The 20009-nt window shown below is 42.3% G+C and overlaps 4 protein-coding genes across 6 annotated transcripts; 1 reads left to right on the forward strand and 3 right to left on the reverse strand.

Moving 5' to 3' along the window:
* Positions 1 to 339: 339 nt before the first annotated feature.
* On the reverse strand, positions 340 to 7077 carry tatdn2 (TatD DNase domain containing 2). 2 transcript variants are annotated; one of them, XM_061291085.1, is made up of 8 exons: positions 6827 to 7077; positions 4874 to 4986; positions 3053 to 3341; positions 2692 to 2961; positions 1295 to 2185; positions 1091 to 1218; positions 773 to 956; positions 340 to 707 (listed from the first exon to the last, which is right to left on the reverse strand). In XM_061291085.1, the coding sequence occupies exons 1-8, from the start codon at positions 6914 to 6916 to the stop codon at positions 567 to 569; spliced, it is 2106 nt and encodes a 701-aa protein (XP_061147069.1). In that variant the 5' UTR covers positions 6917 to 7077; the 3' UTR covers positions 340 to 566. The 2 variants fall into 2 exon arrangements, with proteins under 2 accessions (XP_061147069.1, XP_061147070.1); XM_061291086.1 differs by lacking the exons at positions 4874 to 4986; positions 6827 to 7077 and adding an exon at positions 3779 to 3853.
* Positions 7078 to 7218: 141 nt separating this feature from the next.
* Positions 7219 to 9000, reverse strand: vhl (von Hippel-Lindau tumor suppressor). 2 transcript variants are annotated; one of them, XM_061291092.1, is made up of 4 exons: positions 8932 to 9000; positions 8568 to 8668; positions 8269 to 8391; positions 7219 to 8037 (listed from the first exon to the last, which is right to left on the reverse strand). In XM_061291092.1, exons 2-4 carry the CDS (start codon positions 8581 to 8583, stop codon positions 7844 to 7846), a joined length of 333 nt encoding a protein of 110 aa, XP_061147076.1. In that variant the 5' UTR covers positions 8584 to 8668; positions 8932 to 9000; the 3' UTR covers positions 7219 to 7843. The 2 variants fall into 2 exon arrangements, with proteins under 2 accessions (XP_061147076.1, XP_061147075.1); XM_061291091.1 differs by having other exon boundaries at positions 8568 to 8994.
* Positions 9001 to 9534: 534 nt separating this feature from the next.
* On the forward strand, positions 9535 to 12254 carry LOC133162124 (oxytocin receptor-like). The gene is made up of 2 exons (XM_061291090.1): positions 9535 to 10531; positions 11142 to 12254. The coding sequence occupies exons 1-2, from the start codon at positions 9703 to 9705 to the stop codon at positions 11348 to 11350; spliced, it is 1038 nt and encodes a 345-aa protein (XP_061147074.1). The 5' UTR covers positions 9535 to 9702; the 3' UTR covers positions 11351 to 12254.
* A 650-nt stretch (positions 12255 to 12904) lies between these two features.
* crbn (cereblon) lies at positions 12905 to 19772 on the reverse strand. The gene is made up of 11 exons (XM_061291088.1): positions 19653 to 19772; positions 19337 to 19458; positions 19066 to 19268; positions 18302 to 18451; positions 16936 to 17098; positions 16632 to 16694; positions 16465 to 16549; positions 16225 to 16340; positions 15312 to 15376; positions 14254 to 14385; positions 12905 to 13942 (listed from the first exon to the last, which is right to left on the reverse strand). The coding sequence occupies exons 1-11, from the start codon at positions 19720 to 19722 to the stop codon at positions 13759 to 13761; spliced, it is 1353 nt and encodes a 450-aa protein (XP_061147072.1). The 5' UTR covers positions 19723 to 19772; the 3' UTR covers positions 12905 to 13758.
* Positions 19773 to 20009: the final 237 nt, after the last annotated feature.

The following is a 20009-nucleotide window of genomic DNA, read 5'->3' on the forward strand; positions in this document are numbered from 1 at the left end:
AAAGGGAAAAACAGCACATCCCTACCTGTCTGCCATGAGTCAGCGCCATCAATGCCACTTCACAACCTTGCCTGCTCAAGATAAAAAGCACTTAAAACACACGTTGGGAGTGTATTTATAAAAAAGAAAGAACACCCCCTACCTGTCTGCCATGATTCAGAGCCGTCAATGCCACTTCACAACGTTTCCTGCTCAAACTGAAAAGCACTCAAAACGGACATCTAAGTGGGAATTTGCTCCAATCAATCCAAAAAATGTTTTGCTTGTCCACTTCGACATTTTAATGTACTGTGATGTTGTGTCTTCTTGTGGGCACAACTGTTTCAAAAACTGCAGCAATTGAACTATTTCATTTATTTGCCAAGCTTTCAAACCACCAAAAACAGACTCCATAAGATATATTAAACCGATAAAATCATAACAATATCAGAATCTCACCTACTAAATTACACTGCACTGCACTGCACATGTAAAAATATTCAATACATTGATCCATGAGGAGCCACAAAGAAACCAGCTTCAGCAAAGCTGACTTCTCTAACATTCAACACCTTGACCTTCGGCACTCAGATGCCGTAGAGCTGAGTGGTGTTGTTTCGGATGGTTTTGAGCACGGTGGGCATGTCTACCCCCTTGAGCAGACTCAGTTCCTGCAGTGTGTGGATGCCCAGTCCGGGATGGGAAAATTGGCAGAGTTTTTTCTTCACCTATCAGAATGGAAGAATCATTTAAAAGTCATGACTTTTTTTTAAAGGCCTGAAAGTGAACATACCAGTCTTGGCAAGAAATACGGTGCATCTGTCTCCAGCAAAATGCGGTCGAGGGGGACTTTGCGGGCAGCATCTCGGGCTGCGCTGGCACTGGAATAGGTGATCAGAGCTGTGAAGCCCACGTACAGGTTGGGGAACGCTTCCAGGAAGGGTTCGATCACCTCGTAGCTGTCTGTAAAACAGTGCCTATGAACCAAAATGAATCAAAGCATGAAGGTTAGGATTGTACTTGTAAGCTTGTTCTTTTTGCACTTTTATCCTTAATTAGAAATATTGTGACATCTTCCAACAAGAAGCCACAAGATCATGTGACTACACACCTGTGAATTTTGTAATCTCTGGGGACGCAATTTTTCAAGATGTCCATCAGATCTTCATCTGCATTCCTGCAGTGGACCAGCAGAGGCTTGTTCATGGTGACAGCCAGTCGCAGCTGCCGCTCAAACACCTTCGCATCAAAAGAACAAACAACCATGAGGACGTGGACGCGTCACTCAGTTCTGATGACGTCATTTTGAACGGACCTCTTTTTGCTCTGCGACACGTGTGGAGTTTTTATGGGAGTAGTCCAAACCCATCTCACCAAACGCCACGGCTTTTGGATGCCTCATGGCGTCGAGTATGCTGTGTTCATGGACACGGGAGTACTGATGAGCAAAGTGTGGGTGGCACCCAAAAGCCCCCCAGACCATGTCTTCAGACAGAAGCCCCTCCCATAGGGCTTCCTTGTACATGAGCTGTGGGTTGCAGAAGTTCGTAATGCAGCCTTGAAACTCTGTCGGAAAGCTGCTGCTGTAGTCCTGTCGGAAACGACCGAAGGAGCCGCGGAAGCGCAGTTTTGCGTAGAGCATGTCAAGATGGCAGTGCGTGTCGATGAAGCCACCGGAGCTGTGGGGGTAACTTGACCAAGGGGGCGGAGCTTCACCCAGGGACAGTCTCGGCTTAGATACGACATCATGCTGAAATGTGTAACGGGGGGAATGGACGGACGAGCCCGAGTATGACTGACGGCGTGTGGCTGATGAGGTACTTTGGCTACTGTCTGTATGTAGAGGCAGAGCAAAAGGGTCTGAGAAATGAACGGTCTTGGGGATTAGAATTTTGCGACCCACTTGGTCAGAACAAGGGCTTCTATATTCTTGCTGTTTGTATGAATCAAAATCATTCCAACTGAAGTCATCCCAGCATTCACCCCCCGGGGATGACACGGGAGATGGAGCATTAAAGCTGAAATTCTTTGGCGGGCTCGGGCTATTCCAGCCGTCAGAGTCGTCATCCCGAGGAGCCGCACGGTGGTAAGACAAGGAATCTGGAATAGACTCAAGAGGAGGCATCAAAGAGTTCACATCCTGATTTTGAGGTTCAGACTCTGATGCAAATACGTCACCTTGGTAGTAGAGACAATCTTTTACGCCCTGAAAGACAACAAAGACGAAATTGTAATATCACATATATCAAAAAGTGTATATTGAAAGACAAAAATCACTCATTGTATTCAAATTTCCACTGTGTAGTTCAGCACATCAAAAGGGTTTGATTTCATCATCTGAGCCTGTGGAGTAAATGAGCAACAAGCCCGTGTATTTGCAGTGACAGAGGTGCCCTTGGGCAACCAATCTCCTCCCAAAGTGGTGGAACGCTGCCCACTACACCAAATTGTTTGTTTGCCCCAAACTCCTTTTACACTCCCAATAAAAGCCACCATAGACATCAAAGTGATTGAGACAAACAGTTGTCCTGCAAATATCGTGTCTTCAGAGATCGAGCATCAAAGGTGATAAACAGAGACCTGAGGCAGAGAGTCTAACAAGAGGGATGTAAAAGACAACTCCGAAATGACACTAAATGCATTCTAACCAATCTTTTGGGATGTGCTCATTTAAAGTAAGGCAATAAAAAGTTTCAACTGATTGAGACTTACCCTTTTACCCACTTGTGGTATTGCGTCATCTTTTTGGCCAACAGCACGAGCCTGGCTGTGTTCTTCAGTCTTCGCATGAGGGCTTGTTGAAGAGGGCAGAGACAAGTGGCTGCTGATTTTAGGAAACGTGCTCATCAATCCCCTTTCGGCCATAGCTGCAGATATTGCTTTCTTGTAAATTGTCTTCAAGCCTTCCTCTGCTGTCTTGTCCTTTTTCTTGATGAAAACGTTTGAAGGAGGAGAAAATACTCCACTTTGTAGAGAATCCTCCTGAAAGGTGTTATGCAAGATGGCCACACATAAAAAAAGTCTTGTTATTTAAGTCACAGGATTTCCATGAAACATCATACACAATATTCACCTGGGGCGTGACTGTTTCAAAGTACTTCCTGGTGCGCTTCCTTAACCCATCTTTGCTTTGAGAGGCAACGGCATCAGGGGTTGCCTCTGCTTTCTTCTTAGGGCTGTTGAGTCTCAGTGTGCCAACGCCGGCTTGTCCTGGGGAGTCGCTCATCTCATCTGCTTTAGGTGACACTCTGCCCAGCATGAGTGCTTTATGTCTTCTACCAACACATTCAGTTGGGGACAAACTTCTTTGAACTCTTTGAAGCTTTGTCACCTTTCTTCTGTTATTGTCCATGTTGGATAACCTAGATAGAAACATGATAGATAGATCACAACTTTAGTGATGAATTTATGTATGAATTTTGTTTAAATTATTTCTGATACTTGATAACAAATAGCTAAAATTCAGAACGATAAGTAGTCATTGTAAATAAAATATGGCGCAATCATGACCTTGTGCAAAATTGAGCACGCAGAGTCCACTAAGCCACTCGGTTTATGTTGTACTGAAGTAAAACATTACAATGTCTCAAATATTAGTTTCTTTTTACTGTGTGGTAACCCAGGAAAGACACATGATTAACCTCGCTAATAAGCTAGTTCAACATTAGCAATATTTTACCGCTCGCTAACTGTGCACTTAAAGACCAAACATGACGTTTGGCGGAAAAAAAAGTAGATACATCAGTAGATTTGTTTTTAGAATTACCGGAGCGGACCGTTTCAGCGAGTCAGCACCTACCAGCAACCATGGAAAGATATTTTGAGGACGATAAAGTTCCTTGAAGTTTTATTTCTTTATAGAACGTCCTTTGGCTATAGCGTTTTTGTAACGCTAGATGGAGACAAAGCTATGCTTTGTTCTCACCTCGCGAGATTTGGTCAAAACGACTGGCGCGAGCATTTTGGTAGAATAATAATAATGGCACAAGTACTGTCAATTGTCGCAGTACATCTTGTTTTTCATTAATTACTTTATTATTTTTGCGTTTTATTTATATATTATATTATATTACTTTTAAATAAAATGCTTATTATGAAAATGATTTTGTCTTCCTACTGACATTTGTTTCAGTAATAATTGTTAGTGGTAGTTTTGTCCTAAACAAACAAACAAACAAACAAACAAACAAACAAACGTGTCACCTATCCAATATTATTTTAAAAACTTTTAAAAAACACATGAACTGAATAGTCATTGTTGCAACGGAATTCTGACATAAAATAATGGCCCACTCTAAATGAAATATTAAAAAACAAACGCAAAAAGTTTACATAATTTAATATAAAGCCAATAATTCAACACAATGCAAATGTTTAACGTCTAACATAATTCATCAAGAATATGTGATATTAGATTTAGTTCACTCTCACAGCCTGGCTGTGAGAATTCACGATGCAGAAAGAGATGCTTTTACCTTTTGTGAAATGTTTTATTGAACTCGTTAAACACAAGGCACAGGATTGGGAAATTAAAATCCTCTCAGATTTTGTGTAATCCCAGAACTGTTTTGTAGACACCGAGGCTATATCCTTTATTTATAAGGGAAGAAATGTTGATGTTTTAAAACTATTATAATTTCTAAATACAATCCCTAATGGCTAGCATAGGCGAGACGTTGATGTGGATTACTGCTGTTGCATCCAAGTCTCCATCATCAGCAAAGGCTGTATTGTGATATTTAAAAAGGAAGTGTCTTTGGGTTTGCTACGAAATAAACGAGTACGGACAGTAGCTGTCATTCTTTCATCTAACAAGCATGTGTGAATGTGTTGTCATGGATGGAATTTATGATATTGGTGATGTGCTGCATAAGGAGGTGGGACCAAGACTCACATGAGAAGTTTTTTTTGTTTCCACCAGCTAGTAGAAGCCGCTCCTGGCACATTTGTTGAGAACATTCCTGCACTGGCATGTTTTGAGGCAGGTGGGTGTTTAACGACGCTGACCTTCAGGAAAGGACACAAGACACGACATAAAAGTGCCATGGTGATGATAGATTAAAAAAAAAAAAAAACTGTCAAAATGGTTTGAGTTGCTGTATTTTGAACATTTAACTTTTTATGCTCTGTCGTCTGACTTTTAATGAGACACTTCACATGATGGCTACGTATGCGGTTGTGATTTTGGCATGCTTGGAAATAAAATATTAAATGTTCCCACTGACACAAACACTGCACGTATATCCGCTTTGTGTTAGACTGAACAGGCCTTGAGTTTTCATTGCATAAACACGTGCCATGACTTTTTTCTAATGTAAACTCGTGACTACGGGCCTTGGCTCTTTGAAGGTTGGGAAACAAATCGATAGGTTTTACTTGTGTCTTTCAAAAAGGTAGATGGAATTGATATATGAATTACCATTTTCATCTTGCTCCAATGATCAGATTGGAGATGGGCACTCCTGACAGGATCAAAAATGTCATGCTGAGGAAAGCGTCATGATGACGATATTAGTTGAATCACAGCAGCTTGCATATCACGCTGTTTCTGCACCTGCACTGTTTCGGGCTCTCATAGAGAACTTTTACAGGGTTGTCCAGCAACACTATTTTGCAACACTACCCTGTAATGCAAGTAATGTGAGGATTCCACATCCATTCATCTAGTTTTTGTGGTGCTTGTCCGCCTCCTTTTCAAATTAAGAACAAATTAATTGAAACACCAAGGAACTTATGGATTCCTGCCCTTTTTGTTGATTGTAAATTACAACTACTCCCCATTTTGAATTGAGTTATTGCAGTGTTGAACGCCTTTGTTTAATTAATCTTTATATGGGTGCGTATTGTATTTACTGACGAAGCTTTTCTGCAGACGAGCCAGAAATAATAACAATGATGTTATACGAGCTATCGTCTGGAGTTGCTGAATAAAATACGCCTCAAGTCGAAAGAGCCAGTGACTTGGAGTAACTCCAAGCGACAAACTGGGCATACACTTGGTCTTGGCTCTCAAAGGGGTCTGGGAGTGCCCATGCAGAATCCTTTGAGAAATGTAACAAGCTTGCTCATTGCTAATTGCTAACTGGCAGTTTACCAGTGGCGTTTTAATTTAATGAATGCTCCTGGATTGCCTCTTAAGGCCTTTCACAAAATAATGTTTTTTAATGACCTATTTTCTTTGACATCTGTGGAGAATTTTATTTGCGATGAACCTCACATTTTTGGAAACCCATACAAGAAGTCCAACAGCATCACAGAACCGCATTCAAGCCTGCACTGTATTATTGTTCGGCCATTGGTTTGATATTGGCCGGCTTCAGCATATGGGAAGGTGGAATAAACGAGCCCCTGCGTTTCTGCTCGACAATGGCTAAGCATTGCAATTTACTCAACTGCTCCCAAAGCAGTGGAAGGCTGCCCACTGCACCACCCTGTCGTTAATTGTTTGTTTACACAAGCCCCTTTCACACTACCTATAAAAGTAACGATTTTTACCCCCTGCTGTTGTTCTTTCTAAACATAAAATACATGGGAATGATTTGGAGCCAAACACAACACAACACATTGTGTTATAAAACAATGAATCTGAGATTGACCTTTTTGGGCCAGAATTCCAAAAGGTATGTTTTGCGCCAACTGAACACCCGAAAGGAAGTTGTCAGCAAAAGCCTACTAGAACCACTACAATCTAACATGACATTTGTAAATGCGATTGGTTCATTCTGAACTCATAAAATAGTGTTCGCGGCTTCTCTTCTTCTTTTACAGCTTACAAATCTTAGTAATGGTAGAAAAGCTTTTGAAATAATTCCTCTTAGTTTTGTTTTTTTGTATCACAAATACTCACATTTGAACAGGGGGTGTGTAGACTTTTAGCTGTAATCCAAAATGGACTAAATGAATCTTGTTCCTCAAAAATTGTAGATAAAAAAAACATAACGTTAGTGCGGAAATACCTGGGATGTTACATCAGAATCTGAGTCGGGGCTCTAGTTGGACCACGAAATATGAAATATTTATTTCAATTTGGAATGAGATAACATATAAAAAAGGTTGATTCTGGAGGCAGTATATGATCATTCTAAATACATTTTATAATCAACATTCAATAGGTCGGCAACATGGTAATATTGACTTCTGCATTAGCTTTAAATGAGTGTAACTGAATTCCATTTCTGTCATCCCCACACATTAATAAATTGTAACTTGAAACTAATCTTTGACAAATAAACACACATATAAAAATGAGTAATGTTTAATATAATGCAAGCTAAATAGCATCTGTTCAAGTGATACATTTAAATGTTCATCACTCAGCAGTTAAAGACATCAATAAAGTGGAACCATAAAATTTAAAAAACCCTTAAGTAACCTGAACTTGAACCCCAAAATCAAACGAGCATATCTAAAGGACTTACTTGTGGTTTTCTTTGGCTTTTTCATGTTTGTGTTCTGATGACACCATAGCGGGGGACCATTGATGAAAACGAGGACAAGGGTCGTGTGACAAACATGATGTTGGAAATGGAACTTATTTCGATAACAGTAGCATACAGTAAGTAATAAGGGGAAAAATAAAACTATGATGAATCATTTTTAAATAATTTTTCCAATGTCCATAACCACTGCTTTCTGATGATCCCACTGTGGAATCAGCTCATTTGTCACGAATGCGATCGACACGGGCAGTTGAACGGGCCAATAAAAACGCACCTTCACAGAAGATAGCTCATACAGCCCATATTCCTCTTAGAAGACATGAACAGATTAGTTTAGTTGTACTTTCAAACAATCCAATAATAAAAAAAGTTGACTCTTTAGCTTCTTGCCTTGTTGCTGAGCTATAGTCCGAGAGTCATCTCAATCACTCCCCCTGGTCTTGCATTCTGTCGAGTAGATGGTCCTCTACACGTTGATTCAAGCGTCGTAAACTTTTCAACAAACTGGGCGGGTCTTCCAGCTCCTCGATCAGGCACCGTGCTATTTCCAAACTTCTGTAGTCCTCTGGCCGTACCAGGCGTCGGATCACCTGAAGGGCTCGATCCTTGAGGCTGTAAACTGTTTACACATGGGAATTAAATACATGCTTGGAAATGTCATCGTTTGTGTATTTCTTATTTAGAAGTTGGTGATATGGGCTGAAAGTAAAACCTTAAAATCAGAATGGCTATTGATTTCAGCGCTGGTGGTCTGGAAAGACGTCTTAGAATCACTTTTTAAAGATTGTGCCACCGGCAATCATTCTTTTGAGGATTGCATTTGCAAGTGTGTGCGTGTGTAAAAACCTACCTGGCAGAGTAATATTTACAAAAGCAGCACTTCCACCATCTGTCAGAGCAGGCAGGAAGACTTCGTTGCCGTTCACCCTCATCAGAGCATCACTTTCTAGATCTTTAAACATCCACGGGTGGCCTGGGGGTTGGAGGGAGGGGTAAACATTCACAAACTCAAGTCAACAATATTGCTGAATTTCAACAGTGATTTCTAACCACAACTCTCAGCAGGTGAGCTGCGGCATAGTCTGAAAATGATCTATTTTACAATCATCTCACTCTGCACAGTATCACTTTGGCCAAAGGTTAGCTTACCTACGTAGGTGTTCATTATTCTTCCCGTTCTAGGCTGTAAGTCGTTGTAGGGCCGTGGCTCCCCACGGAAATCAATCCATAGTGGCTGGACCACTCTGGGACTGCGGTTACAGAAAACAAGACTCATGGGAACGCGAGAGTGCAGGGATCGAAACGGGGGCAGGGACGCATCTCCGTCTTGAGACATCGGTGCGAACGTGCTGTTCGTCACGTAGCGCTAATGCTAACTAGTTTTCGTACTACGGCCAGTCGCGTCTAGCAAACACTAACTAGCCTCGAAACGCTATAAGGAAGAGAAATCATAAGTTTGTTCTTAAGTATTTCCGCTGAGCTGTAACTTTTAAAAGAAAACAAAGAAGGCTACCTTTTTCCGCCTCAACTTGAATGTTTACAAGATTCACATCCGGTTAGAAGTCGTGTGACACTGGTCTTGTTGATTGGCCCACTGGGTGGTGACGTCACATGACATCAGCACGGTGATTTTTTTTTTAAAATATAGTTTACTAAAAATATCAACGATTAATATTTTATTTGGGGAATTCCTTTGTAAATAAAAAAATAAGCTAGTCCTTCTAATGGTCCAACTTGACCCCATTTCTTGATTGAATTTTATCCCACTTTAAAAATTCATAACCTTGATTTAACATGAAAAGAATCTGAACATTATAACAATTTGTGATGTTGGTGATGACTATGCATTTGAACAAGAGTGTGTAGACTTCTTATCTTCACAGTCTCTGGCTATAACTTTGCAATACCTTGAAATATCAAGTTGGCTTTGAGATTTAAATTTACTTCAGATGTTTTTCAGGACTCACCGTAAATCATAAGCTCTAAATCAAATATGGAAACAGCAGGAAAATGTGTTGTTGCCGATAATAATAACCTCCGCTTTGTGTCAGCGTCCCTTCAAATGGAGCGCGCATGCACGCAGGCGCGCGCGCACAAACACACACGGACACTTGATGATTCCAGCCCGAGCTCACTCCCACTTCTGACTTGAAAAATGGTGCAAAGGCAGCCAGCCACACAATTCTTACTGCAGCTACTTAAAAAAACAAAAACAAACGGTGTAATTTCTGAATATATTCATGCAAGCTGAAGATTTGGTCATACACCTGAACATCAGGCGAGGATGACACCAGCAATCAACGACAGCGAGCTGGCGGATCCGAGAGACGAGACTCTGGCCAGGGTAGAGATCACTCTGCTGGCCATCATTTTCTCCAGCGCCGCCATCCTGAACGGCGTCCTGCTGCTGGTCCTGTGGCGACAGCGCAAGCACATGAGCCGGATGCGCGTCTTCGTCTTCCACCTGGCGCTGGCCGACCTGGTAGTGACGTTCTTCCAGGTGTGCCCGCAGCTCATATGGGACATCACGGACAGGTTCATCGGGCCGGACCTGGTTTGCCGCCTGGTGAAGTATTTGCAGGTTCTGGGCATGTTCTCGTCCACTTATATGATCGTGGCCATGACGGTGGACCGGTACCAAGCGGTGTGCAACCCCATGGTCAAGTTTCAGCGGACGCACCGGCGCATGAGCGCGGCCGTGTGCGCGGCGTGGGGGGTGTCGCTGGTGGGCAGTCTGCCTCAGGTGTTCATCTTCTCCCGGGTGGAGGTGGCACCGGGTGTGTACGACTGCTGGGCCAACTTTGTCCAGCCGTGGGGGCTCAAGACCTACATTACGTGGACCACCGCGGTCATCTTCGTGGTGCCCGTCATCACGCTTATCTTCTGCCAAGTGCGCATCTGCAGGGCCATCCAACAGAATCTGCGCCGGAAGGCTCGGCGCGGCCTGTCTGTCCCGTTGCCCCCCCGAGCCAGTGGCGCGGCCGGCATGCCTAAAGCCAGGGTAAAGACCCTCAAGATGACCGTTGTTATTGTGCTGGCATATGTGGTGTGCTGGTCCCCCTTCTTCACAGTTCAGCTGTGGTCTGCGTGGGACCCCAATGCACCAAAGGAATGTAAGTGCTGCTCCATCAAAATAAAACAACACGATGGGGGGAATGTAGACAAATATACCAAATGTGCATTTTAGTGGGCCGTGCCCCCACCCCACCCTACGCAGACGCACTTTGAGCCATTAATGTCTGAAATGCAGCCATCATCTTTATTTATATAGTGCAAAAGGCAATAGAGATATTTTTTTGAATTAGATTTGTAACTTTATCTGAGTTTCTAATTTTGTCTTCTGAAATTCTGAAATGTTTATCACAAAAACATGAAATGATATGGATGAAGGGCCCCCACACAACACGGGCACAATTAAAGTACGGCAAGTGAGGAGGATCATATTACTTTGGGGTCAGCGACTATAATACGTTTTATTACTAAGATCTACTAATTCTTTCTTACACTTCCACCGTAGTGCTTGTCTCTCCTACTTGTGCATCCAAGACAAAACAAGTTTTATTGACTCATATCTGAAGGCATACGAGTATGTATATATGTAAACACCACAGCAAATATAACTACAATTATCCACAATCTTTGTAGAGTTACATTTTTTGATACAGCTCCAATTCTCCTAAATTGCACAGGCGTCCCTAATATTCTGACCTATTCTCACTGCAGCTGCCACCTTCACCATCCTGATGTTGCTGGCCAGTCTCAACAGCTGCGCCAACCCCCTTATCTACCTCTTCTTCAGTGGTCCGCTGCCTCGAAGGCTCCTGATGCCGGTGTGCCAAAGGCGCTCCTTCACCAAGGACTCCATGCACGACGAGGCAACACTGGTCAGCACCTTCTACACCAGTTTTAAAACTATCAACAACAACAAATGAAGAAAGCGTTTCAGGGGAGGAACACTGGTGAAAAGAAGCAAGGAGTGTTAACGCCTGCTGCATGCCGTGAAGATCCTAAACCTCCGGTGTCTCTCTGGACTGTAAATATATCATTTGACAAATGAGATGTTAAATATGGCATCTCTCAGACAAGCACAAGTGGGTGGCCTGCATGGGGAAGTGTGTTCCAGATGCAGGACGTAGGGCAAGAACACGAGAACAAGGACATTGTGTCCGAGTGAGGTGCCAGAAAGAAAACCAGTCTCCAATAACCATTATGTTCCATTCCTTTTCTATGGTGTCACTCGAGGAGAACATTCAGCAGACACCTGCACAGTGAAGAACCAATACTGTGGTGTCCTGAGACACGAGTTCAGTTCCAAAATCATCTTTTTGTTGTAAAATGATCAGAAATTGGAACCATATTCTGGATCATCATGGTGCATAATTTTTCTTAACCAAAACTAGGCTGTGCTAAAAATAAAATAATATATATTTCTTTCAGATTTACTCACACGAGACAAGTGTGCTGCCATCTAGCGGTCAAGATGGGAATTACAAACAATGGAGTTAACTGTAATCAGTTCAAATTTGCTATGTGCCAAATTACTTACTTACTGAAGTGTGTTGTGTTCACTGTCACCCCACAGTGTCGTATCTCACAGCTCAGCCCCCAAAAAATCGACCTAACTACTTGTATTTTGAAACACTCGAAAGTTGGGTCACTCATATCTCAAGGCACCACTGTCCTATAAATTGATTCCAAGACACACACAATCAAGCCTGAGCACTATTAATTTAAAAGCTGCATTTTTAACTATTTCATTGTTGGACTTTATCACAAGTTGCATCTTGTGACAGGTGGGCGAGGATAAATTTAAGCATGATTTATTTTACATTTAATACAGAGCAATGATTAATGTATGAAACTAAGATGTACAAATAAATTTCTCGTAAACCTTATAGTGTTAGAGTACGTTTTTGTATAGTTTAAAAAGTCTACATAAACCTGTTGAAGGGAGGGAAAAATAGCTTCAAAATGGATCGTGGAACGGCATGTTCGACTCTAAATTAAACTGTTGGAATACAAATAAACTATATGTTGAACATGCCGTGCAGCAAAAGAGCCACACGGACAGCAGATGGGGACCGAGGGAGGGAGCAAATGATTCAAGTTCTTTCCATTTTAGGGATTGAGGAGATGTTCGCATATCTGCAGGTCGTTCATTAGGTGTTTTATTTTGGAAGCTAGTTACTCAAAATGTGTAAAACACAGACGCTTCATTTACCAGTACCGTCGATATCGATACGATATCACTCTTTGCGATGTTAAGTAGTTTCAGATGGGTGCTTTGTTGAGAGAGACATTTTATGTCATTTTAATTGTTAAAAACAAGTGTGCATAAACAACAAGTTTTTAAAAAGGGGGCTCAATTATCCCTCGCTGTTTGGAAATTAATTTGACACGGTTATTATTATTTTTTGTTAGAAGCTTTGACCATCACAATGAGGCTGCTTTTTAAAAAAAAAAATAAATAAATAACAAACTCCAAAGAAAGTCTGTTTGCCAACACAATATTGACATTCTAAGTAATGGCTGCATATTGCATTGTGTGCAATTTTAATTAAGATCATTGATGAACATAACTCAGCATTTTACAGCACATTTTGAGAGCAGCTCAAGAGAACGCCGTCGTATCACATCTTTTCATTCGTGAACATACTGTACATTTTTCCCACCATGTTCAGGAAATGATTCAAAAGCCGGAACATTCTAAATGATGGCTAAATGCTCTTCTCCCACTTAGTTCAAATTAGCTGTGACCTTTAAAAAAGGGGTCATTACTGCTATTAGAGCACAAAGCCCCCTCGCCTTGTAGTCCATCATCATCATCATCATCATCATCATCATCATCCAGTTTATCTGCATACAAAAATACAACCGCTTGATTTCAGAGTTTCCAAAACATCAACAATAAGCTCGAGCAAACTTAATGAGATATTGACGACAGGCATCAATAATACAAAAAGTGCACTTTCTTCAGGAATCCTGATAGGCTGTTCGCTCAAGCTCCAAAACCCCGTGGAGGACAAGAGCTGGAGGGCAAAAGCATGACATTTGCATTTTCTGCTTTTCTGTCAGCCGGACCGACGCTCTGGCTGTGGAGCGGCGTGCTCAAACCACCACCAACGGGATGCGCGTCTCTTATGTGTCTACATATAAAGAAGCTTAAAGAACAAGCCGCCTCCCTCCGATAGCATATGCTGCTCAAGTGAAGGTTGGATTACCTTTCTTCTAATATGATGGGTTGACTGCCAAGGGTGACAGCATGTGATGTAGTGATTACTTGGAGGCAACACAACCAGGCAGGAGTTTTGACACGACAATCACAGCGGGAGGTGAAACGTCACAGGCAGAAGAGGCGAGAGCCGCCCCGCCCGTCCTCGCCCTCGTCGGAGGGGATACGGGGGAGCAGGGCCGAGCGGGTCAGACCCCAGAAACGAGGTGGAGACAAGTCATTCTTGGTGGAGGTGAACTTCCAGCCCATGTGAGAGCCGCAGCTTCGGCATTGGGCGATTGTCCAAGCGTACCTGAGCGGAAAAGTTGGACCCGATTCAGAATCCAACCAGACGGCGTTTGATGTTGCAGAATAACTAGCGCAAAGATTGCTTGGCTTCCAAAAGAAACCATTTATAAATCCAAGCAAGTATATACCTTGCATTACAGTACATGCTGTGAATAGGAATTGATTCTTGCAGCGGGCCGGATGTGTCTTTCTATCGACTAACAGCGTGCGGCTACTTGGAAATGATGCCATAGGGAAAAGCTCGCTGTGAGTCATACACAAGTTATTGTGTGAACTAGTAACAGCTGGATGCGGGAGCTATAAAGAGCGAGTTACCCTGGAAACCAGCTATGGAGCGTGGACGGCCTGCCGACCAGGTTGAGGTTGTTAGCCTTGTAGACGGTGAGAGTCTCGTGGACGTACCCGTGCGGATTGACATAGGCAGCCATGGGGCCGTACAGAGACAAGCTGGAGAAAGACGTGAAAGAACAAATACAATTTAAAAGAGAGCTCCAGATGCCTACAAATCATCTATCCAACCTCAACCAAGCAATCATTTACTCTGAATAGACTCAAGTTCATTAGGTTGGGTTCCAGTGTGCGTCTGAACAGTTTCAAAAGTGTGACACAAATGAAGTGTCATGCCATGTCGCCGTTATATAAAGTCGGGCCGTGCTATGATGTAACTTCAGCTTCCCGGGACACTAATCACTTCTAATGTCGCTGTAATTTGCCTAATTGCGGCCATATAGTCTGGCTACCCACGAGTGACAAAGGATTGCACTTGAGACTGAATCAAATTTACCATTTGCATATTTAGGAGCAATTACCTTGCCGGCAAAGTGCAGTCACAATAACGACAGCGAGGTTTTGATTAAATAATGAAAAATTGTCTCGCTACTATTATTCATACAACATCATGTTTTTATGTAGCCAGGTTGTCATCGCAAATGAGAACGACCAGTCCAGGATAATTATAAGCTAAATAAAAACATAATAGTACACTATGGCTCGATACAAAATGTTAATCTGACAACATTGGTGCGTCTTAGTTATGTTAGTTAAGCTTGACATTAGTTAAATTTTATACTTAAACCAAGTCGCTCATTCGTCTCCATCTATATTTTCTATCTAATGAGGAAGTTATGCTACATTCAAAACTGGAAAGCGCTCCCACGTTAAGTGCTACAATTTGATATAATGAATGAATAAAAATGACTCCCAGTGGGAGGTTTGCTTCACTGACGTTATTAGCTCCACTTGTAATTTCAGATGATCAATAAATTCTTGGAAAAGGTGATCGAATGAATGTTACGTTTTGGTTGTAAAAAAAAATTAAAAACAATAAAACGCAATTGAGAGACCTTGATAACCCGTCAATCATGTTGCATCACCTGAAAATCTCATTTTTGGTGGTGATTTCTGTGTCTTGGCACCCCTTACAGCACAGAGATGTGCACTGAGGAGGAAACAGAAAAAAAGACGGTTTATAGGTCAAGAAAATCCATCACAGGAACTTTAATCATCCAAAAGAAAAAAACATACCAAATGGGGTCGATAAGGAAAATAACTATCAAAAGTCGGTGCTGGGCAGAGGCTTTTCAGGTCTTGTGTGCATCACCTCTAAAAGAGTCTAAGAATAGCCAGCATGGAGGTGAAAGTGAGCACCATTAAGGCTGCATATTACCTTCAATCAAACGGGAACTAAAGCGGTGGGAACTCACAGCCTGACACATTGAGGATGCTCAAATGTTCAAGCTTCAGTGGGATAATGCTAATCTTTTTTTTTACATTTGTGAGATCTGTGCAATCAATGAGCTTTTGCGATAACTGCCCAAAACAGAATTCACAGGAAAGCAGTTGTTCTTAGTGGTACCATAAAAAAAAAAAGCATGTTGCTTAATATGAAATTAGTGACGCAAAAGACTGACTGGAGTACATTTTCAGGACAGCTTGTTTTATGCCCAACAAAACGGGAAACGTCACATTGCACATCTACCCGAAATATTCCCAAACTAGGTGCTTTCACCGCTATTATTTTTTTAATAGATCGTTAAAAAAATCTGATGCTTGGGTCTTGCTTGGTCTGCAATGTCAACAAGTGCTACTGATATTACAATGCATTAGGGATACACATTTAATTAAATATTAACTATCAGAAATGTTAATCAATTTAATTCTAATGTATTACACTTCAACTCACAACACGTAAATGAAAAAAAAAAAAAGGAAAAAAAAAAATCACACACACATACATGAGTGACGATGTGGTGGTGAGTTTCTATTTTTCTTAATATTTCTCTTTACCCGATCCATTATGTCCAGCTCACAGCGAAGCCTCTGAATGGCACTGCCGATCTTCAGCAGCTGAAGCCTGAGCGAATCGTCTATGGGCAGACAGGCCGCCACTCTGTAAGAAAAGTCTGGTGGTAACCAGACAGGAGGGGGAGGGGGTGGGGGGGAGGAAGGAAAGAGAAAACAAATTAAGAGACCGATTGCGTTCATACGTGTACGTCAGCCACGGTTGCGCAATCAACTGCGGCTGACCTATGGCGTTTGTGGGAAGAGAGTCATCCTCTAGATTCTCGTCCCACTCGTGGAGTTGCTTCTTCATTCGGTTCATGAGCGACTCCTGCGGGAGGGAGGGAGGAGACCGCGTGGTTTACAATCACATTCAGATTGTTGAACTTGAGAAATTGCTTTTAGTCTCTTACAGAGTCGTACAGGGCGTAGACCCAGGCTGGCCAGGGGGTCAGACTGGCACAGTGAAACTTCCTCTGAGATAAACAACAGACGGCCATTAAGTTAAAAATAGCAGCGCAAAGCAAGGCGTACTGTACATGCACCATGACTGGATGCTGTGTCAAATAGATGACGGCACTGCAGTGGAACCTTTCAGCTCCAACTGTTTAGTCCAGAATACAGGGCAACATTTTTTTATTTTTTTTTAAATTCAAGACCAACATCTCTTCACATAACCACTGACTGAAATTAAAACATGTTGAGGCTGAATGTTACCTGTTGGTAGTTATTCCACCAGCATTCGGCCTGCTTGCAGTTCTGAGTTGGGGGCTTGGAGGAAGGATGAACGACAAGCCTGGAGAGGGGCATTAGCTGAATAGCGGAGAGAGGATCGGGAAGGATTCGGTCTGGAAGGATCTGGACTTTAGCCTGTCGAATCCTGGGAGGGAAAAACCCCCAATAGGCATTAAATTGTAGTTTAACAAAATGGTTCCACTTTTGAACGTACACACTATCCAAAGGAAGGTTTCAAGAGATCATTATGAAAGAAAAGCTCATGGGGCATTATGAAAATAGGACCTCAGCGAGAGTGTATATCAGCTAATTCCATTTAAGCCATTTCTACCGGAATAACAGCTTTGCCGTCACACTGGAGCCACTTCCAGTACGACAAACAGTCCTAACTTGCCACAGGGACATTTGCGAGCATTATAGCCGCCACCAACAAAGAGCGGAAATGTGTCTTTCTGAGCAGTGAGCTTCACTGACTCCCTAAAACGTTTGTATTCAGGACAGAACTAAGACATGTCATTATCTTCATCGACGCCACTGTGGAAAACTGTGCATCCGGAAGCAAGGAGGGTAATGAAATATGACTATGAACTCCATCCATCCATTTTCTGAACCGCTTAGTCCCCACAGGGGTCGCGGGAGTGCTGGAGCCTATCCCAGCCGTCATCGGGCAGTAGGCGGGGGACACCCTGAACCGGTTGCCAGCCAATCGCAGGGCACAAAGACTATAAACTCATTTCAAATATTAAAAATGACAAAAAGCGGTAATGACATTTATGAACTATTTTGAAGCATTGTAACAGACTGTTTTGTTACGTAATACAAAATATATTGTGTGTATTCGATTGAGCAGCTCGAGGTGAAAAATGACAACTGCAGAAACATGTACGTATAAGCGTGTGCCTGCCCTCTAGCGGTCAACTGTAGTATTGCAGCCTGAGCTTTACATCGTCCCCAATCACAATTGTTTTTTTTTTTTTGTTTTTTTTTTTATAAAAGGTGAGTCTGCTCATTCTATTTATGTGCCTATGTTCCTCGTTTTGCATGCTAAAAAATATTTAAATATATAAATACAGTAAATATTCTCAGTTTTTGTTGTCCTCCATGAAAGCATGATAATCTTTGTGTTTGATGAAAACAGGACATTTGTAAACATCTGCTTACTTTGGAAAACAATTTTTAGGACAACAATTTCTGTTTTTCCTGACAATAATTGGGAGGGGGGCGGAGTAAAAGAAAGACTCTTTAGGTGTTTTGTGGTAAAGGATTGTGTTCATGTTTGAGGAATAGGTTTTGTGGTTGAACTCCATGAGTAGTTTAGTCCGGGATATGTAAAATTATTGTAACGTACCCGTCTGCTTGTGTTCTTAGCTCATGGACTTTGAATCTCTGTCTTCCCACAGCTTTCACTTTGACCGTCTCGATGCCGTACTCCTGCTCCACCCGGTATGCGTAGATTTCTGCAGTAGTTCCGAACTCTGCCTCTGGCTCGCTTGCGTCACTGCAGCAATACAAAATAGAAACTCAAAGAGGCTGTCTCCTGGGGTATACTTAACTCTGTTCATGCAGAAACTTGTATCGTAATTAGTGTGATGAGTTGTAATTGTAACTGCCCTTTTGCTCACTTATTCAAGTAGGCGAGTGGCCCTTTTTTTTTTTTTAGACTGTATCTCATTGTAAATGCATACTCCAGTAAGAGAATTGATTGTTCAAGTTTTTCTTTTCATAAGTTTATTAAGCTTGCAGGCAGTGTTATCCCCCCCCCCTCCAAATTTATTAAGTAAAGCAAACCTGCTGTGTTAATATTATTCTGGAGTGGCAATTATGCACTTTTTATGAATGATTTTTTTCCCCCTTTATGAGAATGGTTGAATAAAACCTGTCAACATTAGCAGTGTGATGATGAATGTATCGTTATGATTTTTATTATTATTATTGCACTACCAAAAGTGCTGGTTTTAGTGTTGCACTTGTAAAAAACAAACTTTTTATAATCACAAAGCAATCCAAAGCAATAATTTAAACGCATAAGTAGTACACAGACAGTCTGAAACATGCACCAGATTTTGCTGTGTTATGTGCACATTTGCACGTTGTACTTTTGTAGCCATGTACCTGTGTGCTAGGACAGCAAACGTTCGATCCTTCTGTATGACACTCCTCATCATGCTGACCTCCTGCGGCCTAAAGAGCTGCAGAGGCAGAGTTTGTCCAGGCACCAGCATCACAGCAGTGTGTGGAAGCACCGGAATGGTCTGACAGCTGTCATCGTCATGGACGGTGCGACCGTGAAACTCCTCCATGTCCGAGCCCAGATACTGTAAACACAAAATAGTGTTGACATCTATCGAGTGAACGTGAGACACAATGCTGGTTAGTCACTCACAGCGTGTGAAGTAGGTAGACTCGGGTCGAAGGTGATAATGCTGGGCTTTGCTGCCTCCTCATTGTCTCGGTCTTCAGCGTCCATGCCATCTTCCTCCTCGTCGTCTTCCTCCTCTCCGTCACCTACACACAGCAAGGTATACAAGTGGCAGAAAAGAGAAACTGCAAGCTGAGATAAAAGCGGCTGAAGAGGGTGTGTTGTGACCGAACGTGGCCTGTTATCGCCTTAAAACGAGCCGGATCGTGAGTTAGAAACAATTTCTTCCCGGGAGACGACGAGCAGGGAACCCCTTTCAGCCGGCGAGTTGACCGCTTACCTGGAAATAGCTGTAGCTGGTTGCCCATGTTGTCGTTAATGTCTTCACCTCCACCTCTGTCGTCTGCCATAGCCTTATGTTTACAATGACAATTCTTCTTCAACGGTTTGATGGTGTGTGACGCGTCAGCACGTCGGATCATTAGCGCCTCCCTTCGAGATGAGTTGGTATGGCGTGTCATAACGTTTGCCAACACTAATATGCCAACATGTGGCGAGAAGATAAGCATATTTGCGTATAAAAAAGTTTTAGTGCTGTGCTATTTGTAAATGAAAAAAAATTGTGAATGTTACATCGTGTAACAAATAGTAAGCCATCAAAAACAGGTTATTTGATCAAGGATGTAAAGACTGCCAT

The sequence above is a fragment of the Syngnathus typhle genome, linkage group LG11 (genome assembly GCF_033458585.1).
Source record: "Syngnathus typhle isolate RoL2023-S1 ecotype Sweden linkage group LG11, RoL_Styp_1.0, whole genome shotgun sequence".
Lineage (NCBI taxonomy): Eukaryota > Metazoa > Chordata > Actinopteri > Syngnathiformes > Syngnathidae > Syngnathus > Syngnathus typhle.